At 35.7% G+C, this 22390-nt stretch overlaps 3 protein-coding genes across 9 annotated transcripts; 2 read left to right on the top strand and 1 right to left on the bottom strand.

Annotated features, from left to right (window-relative positions):
- Window positions 1–1044: 1044 nt before the first annotated feature.
- On the top strand, window positions 1045–12719 carry gls2b (glutaminase 2b (liver, mitochondrial)). Of its 2 annotated transcripts, XM_056447295.1 has the most exons (18): window positions 1045–1356; window positions 1467–1566; window positions 3622–3743; window positions 3839–3968; window positions 4039–4118; window positions 4715–4878; window positions 6295–6353; window positions 6708–6740; window positions 7246–7304; window positions 7385–7451; window positions 8986–9036; window positions 9116–9292; window positions 11374–11505; window positions 11605–11697; window positions 11842–11903; window positions 12002–12078; window positions 12167–12230; window positions 12519–12719. In XM_056447295.1, the coding sequence occupies exons 1-18, from the start codon at window positions 1172–1174 to the stop codon at window positions 12682–12684; spliced, it is 1821 nt and encodes a 606-aa protein (XP_056303270.1). In that variant the 5' UTR covers window positions 1045–1171; the 3' UTR covers window positions 12685–12719. The 2 variants fall into 2 exon arrangements, with proteins under 2 accessions (XP_056303270.1, XP_056303271.1); XM_056447296.1 differs by lacking the exon at window positions 12519–12719 and having other exon boundaries at window positions 11605–11686.
- Window positions 12720–14679: 1960 nt separating this feature from the next.
- On the top strand, window positions 14680–16197 carry LOC130216671 (uncharacterized). Its single transcript, XM_056448554.1, has 4 exons — window positions 14680–14731; window positions 14917–15255; window positions 15504–15800; window positions 15931–16197. The coding sequence occupies exons 1-4, from the start codon at window positions 14680–14682 to the stop codon at window positions 16041–16043; spliced, it is 801 nt and encodes a 266-aa protein (XP_056304529.1). The 3' UTR covers window positions 16044–16197.
- A 1073-nt stretch (window positions 16198–17270) lies between these two features.
- si:dkey-102c8.3 (uncharacterized protein LOC556374 homolog) lies at window positions 17271–20900 on the bottom strand. 6 transcript variants are annotated; one of them, XR_008835711.1, is made up of 6 exons: window positions 20495–20789; window positions 19548–19871; window positions 19055–19342; window positions 18809–18930; window positions 18654–18725; window positions 17271–18558 (listed from the first exon to the last, which is right to left on the bottom strand). XR_008835711.1 is itself a non-coding variant. In XM_056447299.1 (5 exons), the coding sequence occupies exons 2-5, from the start codon at window positions 20550–20552 to the stop codon at window positions 18845–18847; spliced, it is 756 nt and encodes a 251-aa protein (XP_056303274.1). In that variant the 5' UTR covers window positions 20553–20672; window positions 20806–20900; the 3' UTR covers window positions 17271–18844. The 6 variants fall into 6 exon arrangements, 4 of the variants coding, with proteins under 4 accessions (XP_056303274.1, XP_056303275.1, XP_056303276.1 ...); XR_008835710.1 differs by having other exon boundaries at window positions 18654–18930; window positions 20495–20788; XM_056447299.1 differs by adding an exon at window positions 20806–20900 and having other exon boundaries at window positions 17271–18930; window positions 20495–20672.
- Window positions 20901–22390: the final 1490 nt, after the last annotated feature.

Genomic DNA, 22390 nt, shown 5'->3' with positions numbered 1-22390 from the left:
TCTTGGCAAGATCATCTTTGTAAATTATATATGAATTATCCAGAGTTTTACAACAAATAGGAAAAAAAAACATGGTTACTAGAGTTAAACCATAACCACATCTTGACCATAGTTTTGCTGTACTAAGTTTGTTTTGTCAGAATCAGAATCAGAAAGAGCTTTATAGCCAGGTATGTTCACACATACATTGAATTTGTTTTCGTGACAGTGCTTCTACAGTGCAACAGGATTACAGAGACAGGTAAAAAAAAAGATAATAAATATATTTTAAAAATGGCATTTTTTTTAAAAAGTGGCATTTTTATTAATATTTGTATATTTTAATTATAAAATGGTAGGATAATCAATTCACCAAAAAAACAACAACAACAACAACAAAAAAAAAAACAGTTACAACACTATTGATAAAATAAAAACATGGTAATTATCAACATTTTACCTAAACTTTACTATATTTTCCAACTAGGTGTTATATCTATCATTTATTAAACAGTGAGTCTGTCCCATTAAAAAAGAATTATTAACCATTTTGCACACAGCATGGCTTAAAAATCTCTAAATTAATATATTCTTCTAAACTGACCATGAAAGTATACATTTATAGATTATTATAATTATTATTGGGTACTTGAGACATAGTTTGACCAACTATAGCAGTTAGTCAAGGGGTAAACAGTCTTTTGGATTGAAATGAAATTAGAGCGTTCAACTTTTTCAGAATCAAAGCCAGGGAGCTTCTAAAAAGATCTATCAATATAAAGTATTCATGTAGCATTAATTAACAAAGAGTTATATAAATACAAAGAGTTAATATTACAGTAGCATAATACACTTTACTACAGTATGGTTCAAGAACACTACATTAAGAGTAGCCATATGTGGGTTTAATATGTGATTTAAATCAGCAAAAGGCATGGAAACCTCTTTAAACCTCTCATGACAGCTAGGGGGTCACTTCAGCCCTGATGTTTTGTTAAAGTTATTCAGTAATTTTTGACTGTAAACTATCAGTCGACGTCAGCGCTGATAAAGTGACCCTCGCGCACCTGTCGACGCGGCTCAGTACAAACAGACGCACGAGACCCGGACACGGACACCGTTATTTGTTAGCTACGAGGACTACATTGAATTCACGCTTTTGATTCACCATTTTTTAATAAGATACTGAAATATGTTTTCTTTAAGGACCCTGCGACTACCGAATATTGGATTTATTGCTTTACTGTCGAAAGATGTTGTAAAACGTAGCTTGAAGAGTCCGAATCTAGTCAGGAGTCCGTTAAGTTTATTTTCGCGGGTTAACGTGAGCAGCAAGTTTACTGAACCTGCATCCACGGATCAACCTAAATCAAAAGCGTGAGTCACTTTTATAACAAATAACAATACATATTCATAAAATATAGCATATTGCCTAAATTTGAAAAGATTACAAGAGACTGGTGTATGGACTTATCTTATGAAAGCAGAAATATGACGAATAAGGATCTCTTCTCTGGACTGGAGGACATGCTCTTCTACACAATAACTGAAGGAGCGGAAAAAGTTCCCGTGTCTCATTTCATTGCTGTGAGTTTATTCATTGACACAAACACACATAAAACATGAGTCAATGGGTTGTGTAATAAGTAAATTTAAGGTCAATAAATGCCCCTTTCCCTGCTGAAATTTGCCCGCATTTGTTAGTATGGTAAGTTTTGATGCTGGTCCTTTGCTGGTCTAGCACATGACCAGAAAAAGACAGGCACACTAGCAGGCTTTACAGTATAAATGTACAGCTGCTTATGTATAATCTATGTCATCTATATAATGTCATCTAATACGCTTATTTTTTCTTGCATAGTTGGCAATGCATTTATCATTTATAAGCTTGATATATTCATTCTGAACGTGATTCCAACAATATCCCCAACAAAGATGTAACATTCCCCTTATGTTAGTATTTGGTTCCCATTTGATGATTTTTTTTAAAAAAAGAACCACAAACATAACATTATGTGGATGTTCTTTAGAGATTTACTTTTTTGCAACCATAAAATGACATTACCCATGCAAAGCAGGGTTGTTGTTTTGAATAACCTATACATAACATTCCCTCATGGTTATTTTTAGGTTATCATTTCCACGACCTAAAAATAATTTTCCTAGAACGCTCCCTGCAGGTTATTTTATACAGACTACAGGCCCCTAGCCAGGGGGGTTTCAGATGGTTCGAAAGACCCACCACTTACTGACAAAGTCCAAACTTTGTCCCATACATGAGCTCATTTGTCCTTTATTGACTCTTATGCCATCATAAATTGTGAAAATATCAAAAAAGGCTTTAAGACCAAGAGGAATTCTCTGTTGGCTGTTATGACTTCAGTTTTGGCCAATGCAAACTAATATTTTTCATGAGTCCAACGTTCAGCTGTGCAAGAACACATACAATCTGACCTAAGTGAAATCATCTTTCACTACTGACCGACTGTAATGCTGTTAAATAGAGAAAACATTTCACAAGTAACTTTTATTTTATAAAAAAAAGACTAATAAAAAGGTGTGAAGCACCAAAAGCCTCCCATAATAAAATTAATTTGAATACTATTGTGGCTATTGTTGTTATCCATGAATTCTCAGCCTTTTTTTTACAAGAGAAGCTACAAAAAGTGTGAAGCTCTACATTATTTTTATTTATTTATTTTTTTTTTTCTTATTCAAATGGCCAAATTCTGACTGAGTAAAGTTGAATGTGCTGGCCAGTTTGTTGTTTGCCTAATAAATGACAATAGTTTATTTTTTTTCCTAATGATATACGCTGTAATACATTTGCATTTTTAAAATAAGTGTTTTTTCAAATTTCTTTATTCTAAATCTTTAGGAAATAATTTTTGTACATCAAAAAAAGCGTGGTTATGATGACCATGCAAAAAGCTGATTCAGCTAAAAAAAATAGCTTAAAATGTCACTAAAATGCAGTGTTTAAATCTCATAATTAAAAAGAAAATGAGGCTTATAACTGCAAAAAGGTCAATTTTTTGAGAAAAAAGAAGCACCCCTTTCACCGGGCTGGCTACGGGCCTGGACTGTGCTGAAGTTATTGTTCTGGGTATGCTGCCAAATTTTACACATTAATGGACAAAAGTCTTATTTATTCATCTATACACTCTCAGATATAAAGGTACAAGAGAAGAGCTGTCACTGGAGTGGTACCTTTGCAAAAGATACACATTTGTACCTAAAGGGTTCATAATAGTGCCTCAAAGGTACTTATTCTTTTTTAGGAAATAATATTTAGGAACAAATGTGAATCTGAAATGTATTTCCACAAATACAGCTCTCATTTATTTCTGAGACTGTATGATGGTGCTTGTATCATTTTATTTGCTAGAAGATACAGACTGTATGTAAATAATATCAAAGTGAAGAGGTTGGGGAACATTGTAACATTCTACAAACCTTTAAAAGAATATAAACTAATATAACTAATATAAACTGTAACATTATTGTTATAGCTGTGGTGTGGATTCTGCAATTCTTCTAAATTTAGTAAAACATTATTATTATTATTGCTATAGTAATCATTATGGATGCGAGCAGGTCATTATAAGGAAGAGAAAGAACAGTATTTTCTGTATCTTGCAGGCTTTGAAAAGCACTGGATTGCTGACTTCTGACCCAAGATTACGTGACTGTATGGAAAAAATTCGCAGAGCAGTCCGAGATTCGACTGGTGAAGTCATGATGGACCGTGAGCTATTCCGAAAGCGAGTATATTGTGTGAAAATTCAAAAACAAATTTCTGCAAAAATTAAGTGTATTTATATAGTGACTAAGTTGCAACGTTTCCAACTTTATACAGATGTGCAAGTGGCAACATAGTTCTCCTGAGTCTCGCTTTCAGACGAAAGTTCATCATTCCTGAATTTGAGGCATTTATGGCCATCATCAATCACATTTACTACACATCAAAACAGCAACAAGATGGACAGGTAGGACGTTTATTTTAATACCTTTTTTTTTTACTTAATCGAATAGTACTACTCATTCAGTCCTTTTCAGGTTGCGAAATACATTCCCCATCTAACCAAGTTCAGTCCTGATCTTTGGGGAGTCTCATTGTGCACAGTGGATGGACAAAGGTAAATTGAAAAAATTTGTCAGGACCCTCAGATATTCACAAATATTTTGAGTAGTAAAATATATCATTTCAGCATCGATATCGCAAAATGATCATTCACAATAGTCACATCGCTAGTACACGCAATGTTGAGTCAGGATTGTAATAGTCATTTCGCATGTGTTTTTGAGGCCTGTGACTGTGTGAGGGTTTTAAAAGCATTCAGGCATAAGAATTGTACCATTTGTAACTTTGACAAATTAATAACAATTTAATTGTTTATAAAACGAAGACATTGCAATATTATTTTACATTTGATTATTCAATTATTGAACATCTGAAAACAGTTCAACAATCAAATGCTTTTTTTGTATCTTTTTTATAATTGAATTAATCAGTGGTTGTAGGGTTTTCTATATTTTATGCATATGCACTCCCCTACAGAATCATCCCGATCAATCTAAATTGATAAATTCTTTCCAAATAGTTAATCAGCACATCTAGGTAAATTGTATTCCTATCGCGATATAAATTGCAGAATAATATTATTGCAATGTTAGACTTTTCCAACATCGTGCAGCCCTAATTTCAAGTTTTAAATCACCTCTTTGATTTCAGGCACTCGGTGGGAGACACAAAAGTGCCGTTCTGCTTGCAGTCGTGTGTGAAACCGCTGGAATACGCCATCGCTGTACATGAACACGGGACGGAGCATGTGCATCAGTATGTGGGAAAGGAGCCCAGCGGATTCAAATTCAACAAACTCTCCCTGGATGAAGAAGGTGGATGAGAAAATTAGATTGGGTTATCATATAAACAACCAAGAAGATGGAAAAGTTAGCTGTTGTTTGCTTGGCTGCAATATTTGAATACTTGATGGTTTTACATAGGGAAGTCCAGATCCCATCACATGATCGGAAATCAGGCCCAATCACATGGTATTTTGATTTGATCGGAATTGGACGTTATCTACGAATCAAAACTCAAATATATATGAATATATTCTTATTTTTTTTAACACATCTATAGTTACGCGGTAGCTCAGATTTAGACCTCTTTCTTGACTTCACACAGAAACAACATCGCGTGTGGCATGACATCACTTTGTTGCAGAGATGCTATTGGTTAAAAGTCGAACACAGAAGCAGCTTGAAGGGGAAATTGCGAGTATGTCTGCGATCTGGAGGTATTATAAAGTTGACGACAACAACATTGCCATAGCAAACTATGAGATATGTAAACTTGGGATAGCAAGAGGTGGAAAGGAAAAGGCTACATTTAACACAACAAACCTGATAAGGCACCTTAAAAACAAACACCAGACACAATACAGCCAGTTTACCCAGGCAACCCAACCAAAGACCAGTCAGCGAAAGAGGAGAGAAAAAAAGCCCCGTGACAACACGAAGGCACATGACATCACAGTGAAGATGGCGCAAATGATTGCAAGGAGTGACCTGCCATTCGCCTTTGTAGAGAACCCTGGATTTCTTATGCTTATGAAGCACGTACAGCCTCGATTTGAATCTTTTAAATGTATTTTAGAAGTATTGGATTGGTTTTCGGTATCAGTCGATACTCAAAATCAAACGACTCAGACTCAAGGGCAAAAGAATCTGATCGGGCATCCCTTGTTTCTGATATTATTTCTTTAAAAAAAAGAATCTAAACAGGCAATTGTCATTTAAAATTCAATAACTTTCTAACAATTCCAAAAAAGGGCAATGAAAATCTGAAAATGTAAATTCAGAATTCTGACTTCTGTACTTTTTTCAACAATTATTACTTTTTCTTGCAATTTTGAGCTTATATCTCATGCTTCTATACTTTTCAAGTAGCTCACAGTATACAGTCCAACCACTCCTTAAGATCTCTCAAACTATTGAATAAAGACTTGACTGAGGCTCCGCACTAGTTTTGACGGGTAGATAGATTTAAACATCATCCGCATAGCAATGAAAAGAGAAGTTGTGTTTTCTAAAAATATAACCCATGGGCATTTTCAACAATGAAAACAACGCAGGGCCCAAAATGGACCCTTGGGAAATGCCACACAAAAGTTAAGCAGTAGATGAAGAAAATTCCCCTAGATGGACAGAAAAACTAACGTCTGAAGAAAAATATATTTAAATAATGTTGAATTTTTTTTGAATTGCTCATGATAAATAAAATAATATGTGAAGAATTTCTGTTTTCAGATAAACCTCACAATCCCATGGTCAATGCTGGAGCGATTGTCATCAGTTCACTTATCAAGGTAAACATCTCAGTAATCAAAACCAAGAGTTCAAATACAACAAGACTCACATACCAAAACAAACACTGATACACACGCATTGACATGCTGGCTTGACCAGGAGTTCATTTGATCTTACAAACCTTTGGCCCAGAATTCCAGCTCAATGCAAACAGACTGGTCTGCCAGTGTAGCCTGACCTTGTGTGAAGCCATGAGCATTACTGGACTGGACTGAATCCAGACCAGTAAAAGTGACCTTTATACTGCATGTGTGAAATTAATGCTTTCTAGGTTTTAGAGTTTAACAGTACTAGCTAGAATACACACACTGGAAATGAAATAAAGTTTTGCTCTTTTTTTTCATTCTGTCCAGCCAGGCGTCAACAAGGCAGAGAAGTTTGACTATGTAAGTTGGGTTTTTACATTTTACAAAAGATTGATTTGCCCAAAACCAAAATTCTGATAGATCCTAGCATACATTTATAACTTATATGAGATCTTTATTGGATTAAAATTATACTTAATGGCAACAAGGCCTATTAATCTGTACAGCCAAAAAAGTAGTGCACACCACCTTTGTGCTATATTACAGCGTCAATGTTATTTACGTTTACGTTACGTTAGATTTTTAAATATTCTCTGTTTTTTTGGTCACTTTCATTCCATAAAAGTTTCTTTATCTTGAAAATATTTGCTTTAGATTGTGAAATTGTTTTTTTATACCACTAAAAATGTTGTTTGGGGAATCAAAAATGTTCTTCACTGATATCATAATTTATGAAAACCTATGTAGGGTTCTTCCCAGTACTTTTCATTTTAATAGTGTATCTGTGTGTGAACTTTTCCATTAAACAGACCAAATGCTATTTCAAATTTGGTAATTGCATTTTTTTGTTGGGTCTCAATTCTAGGTAATGGACTTTGTAAAGAAGATGACAGGCAGTGAGTACGTGGGCTTCAGCAATGCAACGTATGTCTTTCAGTTTGTCATGCCAAGCTTGTTTTCCACCTGTTGATTCACTATTGACTCATTTGATTTTGTTTGAACAGGTTCCAGTCAGAAAAGGAGACAGGAGACAGAAACTATGCAATAGGATACTACCTAAAAGAGAAAAAGGTTACTTAAACAAACAGTAGCTATTTTTCCATCCAAAGATGTAAATTAAACTTTTATATTGTACAAAACTGTTATATTGCCAAAAAAAAATTTGTATAGAGCATAATTTCCATCCATTGAGTCAAAGAATAAAATTTTCACTTCCTGATAAACTGCTGCCAAATATCAAAATAGAAAAACGAATTTACTGTGGTAGGAAAAGCCACTGTGGGCCTTTTTTATTATATATTACTTGCAAAATGCAATGAATAAGTGATACGCTCTTTGGGAGTGCAGATGCTTAAGACAGTTCGGGGAACTAATAATACAAGCTACTTTGATGACGGTCTTTGGCTAACGCAGTTTAGACCAAATTTCTAAAGGTGCAGTATGCAAGCCAGACACCCAGAACTATGTATTGCATTCCTGAATCAAAACAAACGCAAGTGCAAGTTGCCAGATTGCAGACCAACAGGAGCGAGTCTGACAATTCTGACCAAAACTGATTTATATTCTGTTCTATATGAAAGTAACGGCAGGCAATAGAAGGAATATTTTCCATATTAAAAGGAGTTTTTTTTCTAACCAACACCTTGAATTGATATATTAGAAACGGCTTCTATTTATTGTAGCTGAACAACAGAAAACTGACAATGATCACCTCAGGTACACCTCATGTGCTTTATTCAGTGTTAAATGCTAACAATGGGAGTTTGAATACCATTTTACATGACATTTATTGCCATACTACTGAAAGCAGCAGCAGATAGTACACCTCAGATCTTGAAAATAAAATAAACCCTTTGAAATTGAACTTTAGAATATATTAATATGTAATATATTAATTAATATTTCTTAGATTATAAACGTACCATTTCGTTAGAGTACACATATTCTGTGCTTCTGAATGGCTGAATTTAAATTTCTGTCGTGTTTCGTCTGGTGCAAACAGCCTAATTTCTTTTCATTGGCAAATCTCGTCACGTAGCGTGTTGTTAGGACACGGAGTTACAATGAAACCTGCTCACCTAATGTTTACGTTCATAATATTTATATTATTTGCTAATTAATAACCTCATGTGGAACTACTGTACAACGGAGGTCGCATTTCGGGCGCATACTTTGAGAGCCTTCCTGAATAAATTAATGAAGTATGCATGTTTTTACATAGGCAACTGAAAGGAATGCTGAAATATAATTGGTTAAACTGGCAATGGGCGGGTAAAAAAAAACAAAACAAAGACAGAGGTTCCGTCACGTAACTCACATTTTTAAAGCAGAATATCTGACTTCAGCATTGTTTTTCAAATAAACAAGAATGTTGGGATGTTTCTTAAATATCTGCAAACATATTGTGGTATTTTTATGCTTTAGACGAGTCAAAAACGTACATACAGCACCTTTAAAATGTATGCAGATCTTGGTGTTTCCATCAAACATTTTTTACACAATAAAATCCAAAACATAAAAATAGATGGATGAAAACATGACTAAAGTTTTGGGCCAGCATTTGATTTTTTATATGCAAATGCAACTGTGACAATCTTCTTTACAGTGTTTTCCTGATGGAGTGGAAATGATCGACGCGCTGGATTTTTATTTCCAGGTAAGCTCTGCTGACACTTTTCTATTGTTGGATTTAACAATCCTGTAACAATCCAGACTTTACTTTCCATTCCTCATAGTTGTGCGCCATAGAGGTCACGTGTGAGTCGGGCAGCATAATGGCCGCCACATTAGCGAATGGAGGAATTTGTCCAATCACAGGAGAGAGAGTTTTGAGCACAGAAGCTGTTCGAAACACACTCAGCCTCATGCACTCCTGCGGGATGTACGACTACTCGGGACAGTTCGCTTTCCATGTGAGTAAATAAATTGACTGACACTGACTGTCACACTGCATATTATACTACTTTTGGATAGATTGTTGATTGGTTGTTTTGGCTTATCTTGTTGGCAATGTTTAATATTTGGTTGCTAGGCAGTTCCTTGGGTTATTCTAGAAGTTGCTAGTTTGTTGCCCCAGTTGTCAGGGTGGTAGCTTAGGTAGTCTGGATGTTCGCTTTGATGTTGCTAGGTGTTGGGTCTTTCTATGTGTTTGCCAGGCTATGCTAGACAGTTATTAGGCTGTTGCTATGTAGTTGTTAGTGTATTCTAGAGAGTTACAGAGATATTGTGCAGTTGCTAGAATGTTTTTGATCATTGCTGGGATACTCTGGGTGGTTGTTATTTTGTTCTAGATAGTTGCTATACTGTTGCTATGCAGCTGCTAGTACATATTATTGCAATGCTAGCATGTTTCAGATACTATATGATAGGGTTGCTCAACCCTGTTCTTAATCTACTTCCCTGCAGAGTTTGACTCCAGCCCTGACCAAACACAACTAAAGCTACGGTCACACCGGGCTTTGTGTGTGCGAAATTCTGTCGTGCGGCGCTGCAAAAAGGGGCGGGATTAAACAAGCTTATTAGACATTTAAAAAAGCGAGCGATTTGCTCCATGTTTTACATTTTTGCCCTGAGAGGTCCTGTTTTGATTCTCAATTGGTCTCATGCAGTCATGTGATGCAATTTAGCAGGTTAGAGTTCACCAAGCTTGAACTTTGCACCGCAGCAACCTGCGAAACTTAACGCATGACCCCGCGTTTCTGGTCTGACGCATTCGCGTGCGTATGAATGGAAGTCTATGGGAGGAAAGTCAAGTGTGACCGCAGCTTAAGTAGGATCTGAAGGAGCAGTTGGTAATTAAAGACAGGTGTGTTTGATCAAGGTTGCACCTGAACTCTGCAAGAAGGTAGATATCCAGGAAAAGGGTTGAATGGCTTAGAAACATTATTAAATTATATGCATTAGGTAGACCTCTCAAAGATATTGACCTCTATTTTAAAGATTTAGGTCCAAAGTCTAAAGCGCATGAGGCAAAAGCATTATGGTCGTGTCCGAATCCACTTTTGCTATTTTAAGGATGGAAAAATACGCTTTATGCCCCAGCGCATGGTCTAACAGGGTGGTGCTTATTCTCTTAATGAGTTATGGGTGTGTTTTGAGCATAATGTGCATTAAAGCAATCAGAGTCTCATCTCCCATTTCCTTTAAGAGTCAGTTGTGTTGCACCATGGCGCATTTGCTATTTACACGGCGGACTTTGTGTGTGGAAAAATTGAATGCTTCACTAGCGAGAAAAACAAACCATCTGCAGTGTGAGGATAAAGAATGAGCCTCCTCCATTCAGCTACTTTACTTTCTCTTTACTTTATTTTTACTGTTTACTCCTTTACTTTCATAGATAAGGTGTGAAGACGATTAGCCAACATATTTAATTTCATTTGTTAAGCACAAAGATTTGTTTCAAAACTATTTCTAAATTAATTTCTAATTTCCAACAAACAAATGAACAATTATTACGAAGTGTGGTCAAAAAACTGAGTTATAACCAAACACACGTCCAATTCTTATGCACCATATGGTGATGCATACGTCTCCAAATTCCAACAGGTGGACAAATCTAAACTTCTTTTTTATTAATGCAAATATAAACACGCATATAATAAATAATACTTCTAATAATAATAACATTTTACAAATGCAAATTGTCATGATTAAACTGAAAAAGCCTCTCGAGGTGAAGAAGGCACGGAGGCAGTGGTTTTTATATTTATGTAGAACATAATAATAAAAAATAATTTTTCTAACATTTTAATCCTTTAATTTATTTTCATATGTAAAGGTATTTGTGTGTTGCTGCACATCCTGTGTGTATTAAGCAATGTGTAAGCATTTGGACCTGCATAGGCGCAACTAACGCGCTCTGCAATGGACTTTAGACCTGCTTTTAGTCGGTCATTGAATGTCTAAACAATATATGATTGCCTTATGTGTAAATAAAGTCCTAAAAATTTGTTAAAATAACACTTCTATATCTTTGAATTTCAATACATGATAGGTTGGATTACCTGCTAAATCTGGTGTGTCGGGTGCAGTTCTTCTGGTGGTGCCGAATGTTATGGGTGTCATGTGTTGGTCGCCCCCTGTGGACAAAGTCGGGAACAGTGTCCGTGGAATCCGCTTCTGTCAGGTATTTCATTCATTGTTCTGCTAGTTCATTATCTTATTTTTTATTTCACACCATAGATTTGATTATGAAAAAGTAATAACATAACCTTCCTGGAAATAGGAACTGGTGTCTTTGTTCAACTTCCACAATTACGACAATCTGAGGCATTTTCTAAGGAAGCAAGACCCTCGCAGGCAGTCTGGTGATGACAGAGTAAACTACAGTTTTCACATTAACCCAAACTGAAACTAAACTCCCATAATAAACACCAAAAGCTTGTTAAATGCTTAATATGTAGCTCTTTTTAGATTAGTTGTAGGTTCGAGTAATAATCAAATTAAATATTGCTTCTTGTAGAACAAGTCGGTGGTGATTCTGATGTTTGCGGCCCACAGTGGAGATGTTTCAGCTCTAAGGAGGTTATTTTATGCCGCTCTCAACTTTTTCACTTTAACTTACAATTTCTGAGTGCTACCAAAATGTGTGTTACTTACTTGTCTCCTGTTTTCTCCATCAGGTTTGCCCTGTCATCAATGAATATGGAGTTGAGGGACTATGACTCTCGTACACCTCTTCACGTAGCTGCTGCTGAAGGTAGACTTTTTTCTGTAAACATAAAGCATATTTATGTCGTTTATTTAATCTTCAATCCAATTTGGCTTCCGTGTCTGCTCTGTTGTAGGTCACGTGGATGTTGTGCTATTTCTGACGCAGGCCTGCAAAGTCAACCCTTTTGTGAAAGACCGGTAAAGATGATTGGGTCACACTTTATTTTTATGGCCCGTTTTTTGAATTTAAGTTACATTGCATTTACATGCCAACTAATTCTCATTAGATTATAAGTAGACTGTTAGGTTGGGGTTAGGGTTAGTGTAGTCAGTTAAATGTCTGTTGAAGGAGCAGTATCAGCAGATATTAAGCAGACAGTCTAATACTCAAATAGACCATCAAAATAAAATGTTAAGGATTATTGTTTCTTTATTTGTTACCTTCAGCTTTACCCATCAGGTCTAAAACTAACCTTTGTCATTCAGGTGGGGAAATATTCCTCGAGATGATGCCATGCAGTTCGGCCAAAAGGATGTGGTGAAGATCCTGGAGGAGTATGAGCAGACCTACAGCCCACAAACCTCTCAGACTGACACAGTAGATCTTAGTCAGCCATCCAAATGCTCATCTCTGGGGTGTAATCTGCTGTGAATTTATCAAACCAATGAACTTGTTGATTTCATGGAAAAAATGTGCAAAATTAGGGTATATTTATTTAAGTATCTCTCTAGAGTTCACTTTTTTTTCTATTTTGTAAATATTATAAAGATTTATATATAATATAAGATTTATAATATGTAAAAGATCTTTGTAAATTATTTGGGTCATACCTGTTATCTTAGTGAAAAATGTACAGTATAATGCACAATGTACAGCGTCAGACAAATAAAACCAAATATGCAAAAAAGATTATCTTCATATATGTTTAAGCAGTGTTTTTTTACGTTTTAATCTGATTTCCAAGATTTTTTTTCGCATTTAAAATATTTAGGTTTTTTATCCCTGCAGAAAAAACAGCTTAAACCAGCCTAAGCTGATTGGCTGGTTTTAGCTGGTTGACCAGCCTGGTTTTAGAGAGGTTTTGGCCATTTCCAGGCTGGTTTCCAGCCTGGTCTTAGCTGGTCAGGCTGGAATATAACCAGCTAAAACTAGCTTGACCAGCCTGATTTAAGCTGGACACAGCTGGTTTTGGCTGTCTCAAATATGTTTAACCAGTGTTTTTTACATTTTAAATCTGATATTTAGTTTTTTTTTTTTCGCATTTGAAATGTTTAAGTTGTGTATTTTATATTAATTTTAAATGATCAAAATGGCAAATATAAAGTTAAAAAGAAATTTATGCTCTATCTAAAAAAATCGCTAAAATTTGAAAGTTTGAAAATTACCTGAAATCATGTCCAATCCAATCGCTCTCCTTGCGTAATCGCGCAAGATCAAAACAACTCGATAGCAATGGCGGCAACACCAAACTATCATTACGCTGGCTTAACAACTGGCACAAAGCTGTTATTTTTAAAATAACACAGAAATACAGTAGGTTATATGTGTAAATCACATCACAGACTTCTACCTCAGAATAGACGGAAGTTGTGGCTAAGTTACCAGAAACGGTAAGTGTCAACAAAAGCTTATAAACGTACCTCACAACATTTTGTAGATATTTGTAGTTCTGTCCATGAACGATATTTTTAGTTTCACACTTTAATAAAGCCACAGATATAAAAATGTTTTAGATGTCACCAATATATTTGTTTTCGTTAGTGAACTGAGCTTTTTGATTAAATATTTTAATTCATTTACTGCAATCTACTGGCGATATGACCTGCAGAGGCACCACTGAAAGAAATTGTCAACAGTGTAGCCATATTGGGCGGTTTCCCTCCCAATTGGGCGGTGTTGAATTTATTTTTGCGGGTAAAAAGGACAGGCGGGCAGTGAGAATTTGCAACGCAACGCCCGCCCCATGGAACATTTTGCATTTCGGCGGTTTTTGCATAGCTTTTGGGCTGGAATCAGTCAGCTACATCTGGCAACACTGATTGCCAATAATATTTTTGATGAAAAGATCGCAGTTAGTATTTCATGAATGTGGAGACAGCTTGGAGTTCTTTAAAACTGTTTGTTAGCAAGAAACGGAAAGTGATTTTGTGGTGATGAGAAAGCAACCAGCGCTTACACTTTGACCTCGTGTGCATTTGCAAACCTCTCACAAAAGTTTAATCAGACCACAGTGCTAACAACAATGCTGTTCTGCTTGGTGGTGTTATATTTGAACATGATGGGTGTTTACGCTAGTACAAGCATTAACATCTTAGTAGCCATTAGTATTAGTCAGTAGCCATTTCTTAGGTTGTGAATTGTCTTAAATCTGACAGATTAAAGAGTGCACAAATAAAAATGTCAACATAACACAATGTTAAATTAACATGAGAGAAAAATAGAAGATTTATAATACTTTTGGTACATTGAATCAATCCATTGTCTGTCAGTATGAAAACAAACATATGTTTGGCTTCAAAGTGGTCTTTGAAACGTCGTTTTAAGCATAATTTTGACTTCCTGACAAAAGTATGAGCAGTCATTGGCTGAATCTTCACCATATGCTCTGAGAATTGAAACCACAGTCATGCCAGTCACTCTTCAAAGATGTTCTGCTACACGTTGGGTTTATTCTTCACCTTCTTCATTCCGATGGGAGGTAAGATGTTTATTGCCACTTATACTTTACAGCTCAAGTAATCTAATATGAATTTGTCACTTTGACTGATTTGTGTCAAAACACATATTATTGCATATGGTTAACGTACTGTTCAGTTACTGTTAAAAAGACAATAGGTTAATAATGAACCATGGAAAAAGTCAAATAAATTTTTCGTGAATGTGTTTCAGGTGTGTTTGGTGCTAATACAGATGAAGTAAAGTCATTATCAGTAACGGAGGGAGATTCTGTCACTTTAAACACTGATGTTACTGAAGTGCAGAGCTTTGATCAGATACTGTGGATGTTTGGACATCGAGAGACTCGTATCGCTGAAATGTACAGACAGGATTTTGACATGTTTGACAGTAATGAGACATTTGGAGACAGACTGAAGATGGACAGTCAAACTGGATCTCTGACCATCACAGACATCAGAAATGAACACTCTGGACTTTATAAACTAAACATAATCAGCAGTAGAAGAGCAAATTCATACAAGAAATTCAGTGTTACTGTTTATGGTGAGTTCAATGTCACTCTAACATACTGATTTATTATTTTATAATATTTTCTGGTTCATTCTGGGCAGAAATCCTGCAGTTGTAACATTTAAAGAATAGAGATGCAGAAATTAATATCCTAAATTTGCAACTATATCCAGAATCATTTTACCTGCTGTCATGAGTAGCACATATCAGATTCGCTCAGCTGTATTTGCTCAGTTACTTTATGCTGTAAATAATAAAATCTCTTATTTTATGTTTTCTAGCTCTTCCTGTTCCTGTCATTATCAACAACTATTCAAACTCTTCATCCAACTCATCTTCATCAGCGTCCAGATGTTCAGTGTTGTGTTCAGTGGTGAATGTGAGTGCTGTGAGTCTCTCCTGGTTCAAAGGAAACAGTGTATTGTCCAGCATCAGTGTGTCTAATCTCAGCATCAGCCTCTCTCTACCTCTGGAGGTGGAATATCAGGATAAAAACACCTACAGCTGTGTGGCCAATGACACATTCACAACCCACACAACACATCTGGACATTCAACAACTCTGTCAAACAGATAAAGGTATTCGATTACTTGCATCATCTTTATCACAACTATAATGTCTAGTAGATTATTGGGAATTAATTTAGAGGAATAGTTTTCAGTTCCTTTATCAGAAGATTTAACTGGTGTGTTTTTCGTCTTTCCCCAGATTTATACAGTCCTTTTGATGGTGTGATTCCTTCACTAATTTACGCTGTGTTGGGCATGAAGGCTGTCACTCTACTTACAGTATTTATTATGTCAAATTTCAATTCAGAATGACAGAATTATAATTCCGTCAACTAGAGTATCATGCTGGAGAATTTGACATTAATTTGACCAACAGTGGACCAATATTTTGATGTTGGATCTTAACGTCAAGCTAATGTCTGGTGTCTAGTTCACCTCAAAATGTATGTTTTTTTGCAACAATTCACTCACCATTGGCATTTTCCAAACTTTTTTTAGTTTCTTTCTCTTGTTAAACAAAAAAAGACAATAATTTAAAGACTGTTGGATACATTGACTTCAACTTACGGCAGCGACTCTGGAGGCATTGTTTGTGCATAAAGGCATCTCAGACAGTCTTCTTGGAGAGCACAAGGGTTTATTCATGTACAACAAACTACAGAAAGTTTTGGTGATATTTAAGAGAATATTTGCTTATTACAGTTACTTCTCGCTAGTAAATGGAAATCAAATTGCAAAACACTGGTCATAAAACGTACATTTACAGTGCACACAAAATGACACCCAAATTGAGCTTCCAGATGCCATATTTATAACATAACTGTCAGAATCTGAACACAGGATTGTAGAATAGCAAATACAGCTAATTTTACATCTATGCTGTCTTCCAAATTCAATCAGGAGAAGGAAACTTCTGACTTGAGACAATTGGATTCAGACATGCCTTGATGCATTCCTGCTTTAGAATGCTGTCCTGAAGGGATGTATTTTTCACAGTGCTCATCTCCAACATTCTTGAAAATATCTTCTTTCGTGTTCAACATAATACAGGAACACTTGATGTTTTGAAACCATTTGAGGGAGAGTAAATTGTGGGTGAATTACATTTTTGGACCTTATTAGAATCTGTGAGTCTGTCTTTTGGAGTCAAACACTTTTCTGACGTTATGCTGACCTCTGGTGGCTGATATATATGAAGCGTTGATCCATTGTTTGTTTTTTACTTTAATTCAACTTTTTGAACTACAGCCTTTAATTTAATTATACATCTTCAAATCAATGTATATTTTGTATATCTAGATGACTAATTAAATGTTTCCCTAAGTATTATTTTTCATATTTTAGTTGTACTTCTGAAATCAAATTGCAGCGATGATTGATTGTTGAAGACCTGCAATAACCTAATCTTCCCTCACACACAAGTGTAAGATGTCACTGGTGTCATCTTCTGATGTGGCCACTAGGTGGCAGTAACATAATTATTCAATAGTTGCCTCTTTAGTTGCATGGACATGAATGAATGAAACATTGCCAGCAAAATATATGTACAAAAACGATTTATAAACAACAATTTATTAAACATTAAAGAGTACAGTGTCTAATTTTTCTGATTGAGATAAACAGCAATTCCCAGCAAACAATTTTGTGTTCAATAGACGTCTGATAGACATCTAAACATAGTCGTCTTGGCTAAAACAAGGATTAACTTGGGCCTGTGGTAGGGAACCTATGGCTCCCGAGTCACATGTGGCTCTTTGACCAGAAATACGTGGCTCTCCACTCCAGTTGTCTTCCTTCAATAATATTTTATATTTTACATATATTTTTTACAGCAAAATGTATAAAAACTCTGTTAACAATAAAAGGATGTTCTTTATTCATTCATGGACTTGTCAATCGTCAAATAGACGTCAAATAAACCTCTCTCAAGGTTTTTTTTCTTCACTTTCGCCATTTAGTGAAGTTTTTTCCCTCTCCGCTGTCGCCACTAGCTTGCATGGTTCGGGATCTACAGAGCTGCGCATCGTTGGATTTGCTCTTCAGTATTTGGACTCTCAGTAGTGATTATTAAACCACACTGAACTGAGCTAAACTGAACTGAACTTAAACACTACAAACTGAACTACACTGTTCCTATTTACTGTTACCTTTTATGTGAAGCTGCTTTGACACAATCTACATTGTATAAGCGCTATACAAATAAAGGTGAATTGAATAGACGTATTAGACAGACTTTATATGTGTAGTCATTCATTTGTTTATTTAATGACTAGTCTAACTTTGGCCTATTTGTCTATTAGATTTTCACTGACAGCCCAAATCTAGCCTTGTTTTAGCCAAGACGACATCTATTAAACATCTATTAAAAACAAAAAATGCTTGCTGGACAACTTGTATATGCTCACTTGACTGCCATTAATACTGAAATATGAGATTCTGCCACTTATCACAAGAAGCACTAGCAATAACTGACAACTACAGATTTAATCCTGGAAACAGTAATGAGAAATGCTGCGGACATTTCTGACTGCATGAAAATTACTTTAAAAACCTTTGTGCTGAGTCTGCACACAAATACATTACTGTTTAAACTAGGGCAAAACAAGAATCGGTGGTTCAGTAAAAAGAGGTGTGTTACATTTAAACAAGCCAGAGTGTCTGAAATTGTATGGAATGATGAGACATGTTATAACGTGCAGTTTGCATACACCATAGACAAGAGCTAGAGAGAAAGCATGTGCTGAAATTTTGTTGTTAACCGTAAGAACCAATAAAATGAGAAACCCTGAGGAGATCTTGAGTAGTTTCTGTGTAAAGCACAGCAAAACTGAGCAAAAAAAGGAGAAAACAATGGTTAAATATATCTATAGGAGAAATTAGAGATGCTTTTATCCAAAGCGACTTACACCCCTGAACACATACCCGGGAAGCAGTTATGAGTTCGGTGCATTGCTTAGAAGAATCACCTCAGACATAGTTGGCTCGCCACATCAACTGAAAAGTTAAGAGGGTCAGTTATTACCATCACTTGTTAGAACCCAATGCAATAGTACTAATGGATTTTTTTGTTACAGTACATGAACATGAGTCATGCATTTTTCCCTTTGTGCTTCTTATAGGAAGTACACTGCAGCAGCAAGTCCAGGCAGAACTAAAGCAGAAATGAATCCAGTGTGGAAAATGGCAGCATGTGATGCTTCTAAAACAGAAAGAAAACAGTTCACTTTAGATCTTCATCAACTGTTCCTTCATATTTCATGTTTAGATAAACTTTAAATGAATGGTACTTGTCAGTAAACAGACACTGATCACCACTGACATACCTCTATTTGTCTGACAGAGTTGACTGATGTCCAGTTGTTTGGTGTGGTTTGTGATGGGATTGTTGACCACACAGCTGTAGGTGTTTTTATCTTGATATTCCACCTCCAGAGGTAGAGAGAGGCTGATGCTGAGATCAGACACACTGATGCTGGACAATAAACTGTTTCCTTTGTACCAGGAGAGACTCACAGCACTCACATTCAACACTGAACACAACACTAAACATCTGGAGTTTGGGGATGATGAGTTTGAAAGCACGTTGCTGATGACAGGAACAGGTAGAGGAGCTAGAAAACAAAGAGCTTTTATTATGTAAAGTATAAAGTAGTTAAGCAAATTTACAGTTGAGCATATTCTATCTGTGCTACTTCTGACAGCAGGTACAATGATTCTGGATATAATTGTAAATTTAGGATATTAGTTTCTACATCTCTATTCATTAAAGCAGAAAAAATTTAATGAATTAAAATTCAGTATGTCAGAGTGGCTCACCATAAACAGCAACATTGAATCTCTTGTATAACTTAATTTTGCTGATGATGTTCAGTTTATAAAGTCCAGAATGTTCATTTCTGATGTCTGTGATGGTCAGAGATCCAGTTTGACTGTCTATCTTCAGTCTGTCTTCAAATATCTCACTGCTGTCAAACATGTCAATGTTCTGCCTGTATATTTCAGCGATACGAGTCTCTTGAGGTCCAAACATCCACAGAATCTGATCAGTTTTCTGTATTTCAGTAACATCAGTGTTTAAAGTGACAGAATCTCCCTCAGTCACTGTCACTGACTTGACTTCATCTGTAGCACCAAACACACCTGAAACATATTCATGAAAAGGTTTGAAAAGTAAAATGTAAGATAGTGAGTTAGCTATTTAATTTTAAATTTAATTTATTGGTGGATTTTTTTTAAATAAAAAAATAAGATTGTGAATGCTTCTTTTCCCAAAGACCATACATTTGCACCACAAAAAATATAAACATTGACATACATATTATGTATTATTAATGTGTTCCTGTATTATTAGTATTCCAGGTTAATATCAAATATGCAATAATTTTTTTTTCCCAGTGTGCATTTAAATATCTTTATTTGAAAACATTTCCTAGAAGATATAGTGGGCTGCTTGTTAGGTTCATTAAAGAAGAATCTGAAGGCCTGAATTTCCATGCAAGGAAGTCAGAGAACATGAAACTGAAAAAGTTATTAAATAAAAGATGATAAATTGCCTATACAACTAGCACAATACTTAGGCCCTTATAATGCCCTCACACACTTTAAACGTGAGGTATGTTGTGATGATTTTGAATCATGGTCCATATCGTATCGTCATGAAATTAAATAAAGTGTGGATTCACAACAACACCAACTAGCAGAGAAGATCGAAGCTGCGATACTTAAAACAAAACTGCAAAAAAAGTGTGAAGTGAAACACTTACCGCAAATGAGCGACAGCAACAGGCATAATGTGGTTTTGCTAAAAACACTCTTCAACATTTTGATGATTAAACTTCAACTGATGATGCTGTAATCCGAGAAGCTGGGCGGCCTGCGGCGGTAAAACTACAAGAGACGAAACACGGTTCTCTGATCAGGATTTCCTTTCCTTACCTATCCCTGTTAGCACATTTTGAAGATTAAATGATGACAATTATTAAAACTATATTCAAGATGCTGAAAACGTCCTTTCAAACTCTGAAATTGACTGCTGAAAAAGTGAAAAGAAAAACAGCACCGCCCTATACCATACCTGTCAAAATTGGGATGTGAAAATATGTGATCTCTACCCCCTTCGCTCCTCTTCAAACCGCGTGTACAGAAGCTGATCTGGGAACAGTGTCAGTACGCAGCGCGTCAGCACCGTTACACTGATTCAAATGTTACATACAGTATGAAGGAAGTGAATGCAGCCGTTTTAATACAAGGCCAAATCAGAAAAAGTTGGGCGAGTATGGAAAACGCAAATAAAAAAATAATGATTTCTAAATTTACTTTGACATGTATTTCATTGCAGACTGCACAACAAGCATTGTGCAATGTATTCCTCATCATTTCTATTGTTTTTTAGCATTAAAAATAGCATTTAGAAAGTAAATAATTTACCACTTTGTAATGTTGCCATTTCTTTTCACAACACTTAAAATACGATTAGAGACTGGAGACACTGATAAAGTGTTTTAGGTGTAATTATGTCAAACACTTCTTAAGGTGGGCAATAATATGGGGTCTTTTGAACTTTGCACTTCAAAATGCAACACATATTCTCTATTGGAGACAGGTTGGGAATGCAGCAGGCCAGTCAAAGTACCTGTATCATCTTCCTCCATCTTCCTCCTTCACTTTCGCTGATCGCCCTCACAGCCACTTACCCGCACCATCCCCACCCACTCTCCATTTCCGCGGACTGCACTAACCCCTAACCCCCTGCTGTTCACTTTCGCAGGTCGCCCGCAATCACTCACATCTACTCCCCGCCCCAACCACTCCACCCAGGGCCGGCCCTGTACATTTGGTGGCCCTTAGCAGAATGATTTTGGGGCCCTACCTTGCACTAAATAGTGGAGTATTGAAATTGCAAACCGGCCTACAATTTTATTGCTTATTAAATACAATTAAGGACAGAGATATAAACCCTTATTTTTCTACTTAATAACTCTCAGAATGGCTTGGACATTTTTGTCAACTACCAGCTTCAAAAATGAAAAATTAAACTATCTTTAATAAAGGGGCAAGTGATTCCTACTTTGCATCCTTCATGGAGAGTTTAAAACATTTTATTAATTTGTCAAACAGATTGAAGATCCTATAAAAGATTTTAGGTTGAGGTTTTTTGTTTGTTTTAATAAATTCCAAAAGTAAAAACACTGCAAGGAAAGACAGCGAGCAACAATTAGCCAAAACTGAAAATGCATTACTTAGTAATAAAATATACATCATGAACTCACTACAAACTCAAGAATACAACAACAAAAAAATTAACATTAATGCAAAAGTTGATTCATAATTAATAAAACCAATAAGCAAATAATATGAAGTGAATAGGAAAAAATTCAGATTAAAAACATAGAAAAAGGGAAGCAACAAATACTGGGTTAATGTTCATCCCCAAACATAACTTTATTATTTCCTTCAGTCTCTTTCCCTGTTCCTTACATTTAAGATGCACGGTCCAGAGCTTATATTAAACTAAGATTAATTAAATTAGGACATAACTTTTATAATTATGTTTCAGGACAAAATTATTACCATTGTGCAAAATATGTCAGTGAAAGACGCTTCAATATTGCATTTCAGTAAAATGCGTTTCAGACTAAAAACGAGTCTGTAAAACCAGG

The sequence above is a fragment of the Danio aesculapii genome, chromosome 22 (assembly GCF_903798145.1).
Source record: "Danio aesculapii chromosome 22, fDanAes4.1, whole genome shotgun sequence".
NCBI classification, from domain to species: domain Eukaryota; kingdom Metazoa; phylum Chordata; class Actinopteri; order Cypriniformes; family Danionidae; genus Danio; species Danio aesculapii.
Note: the sequence above shows the minus strand (reverse complement) of the source record. Positions and strands in the feature narration are given on the sequence as shown.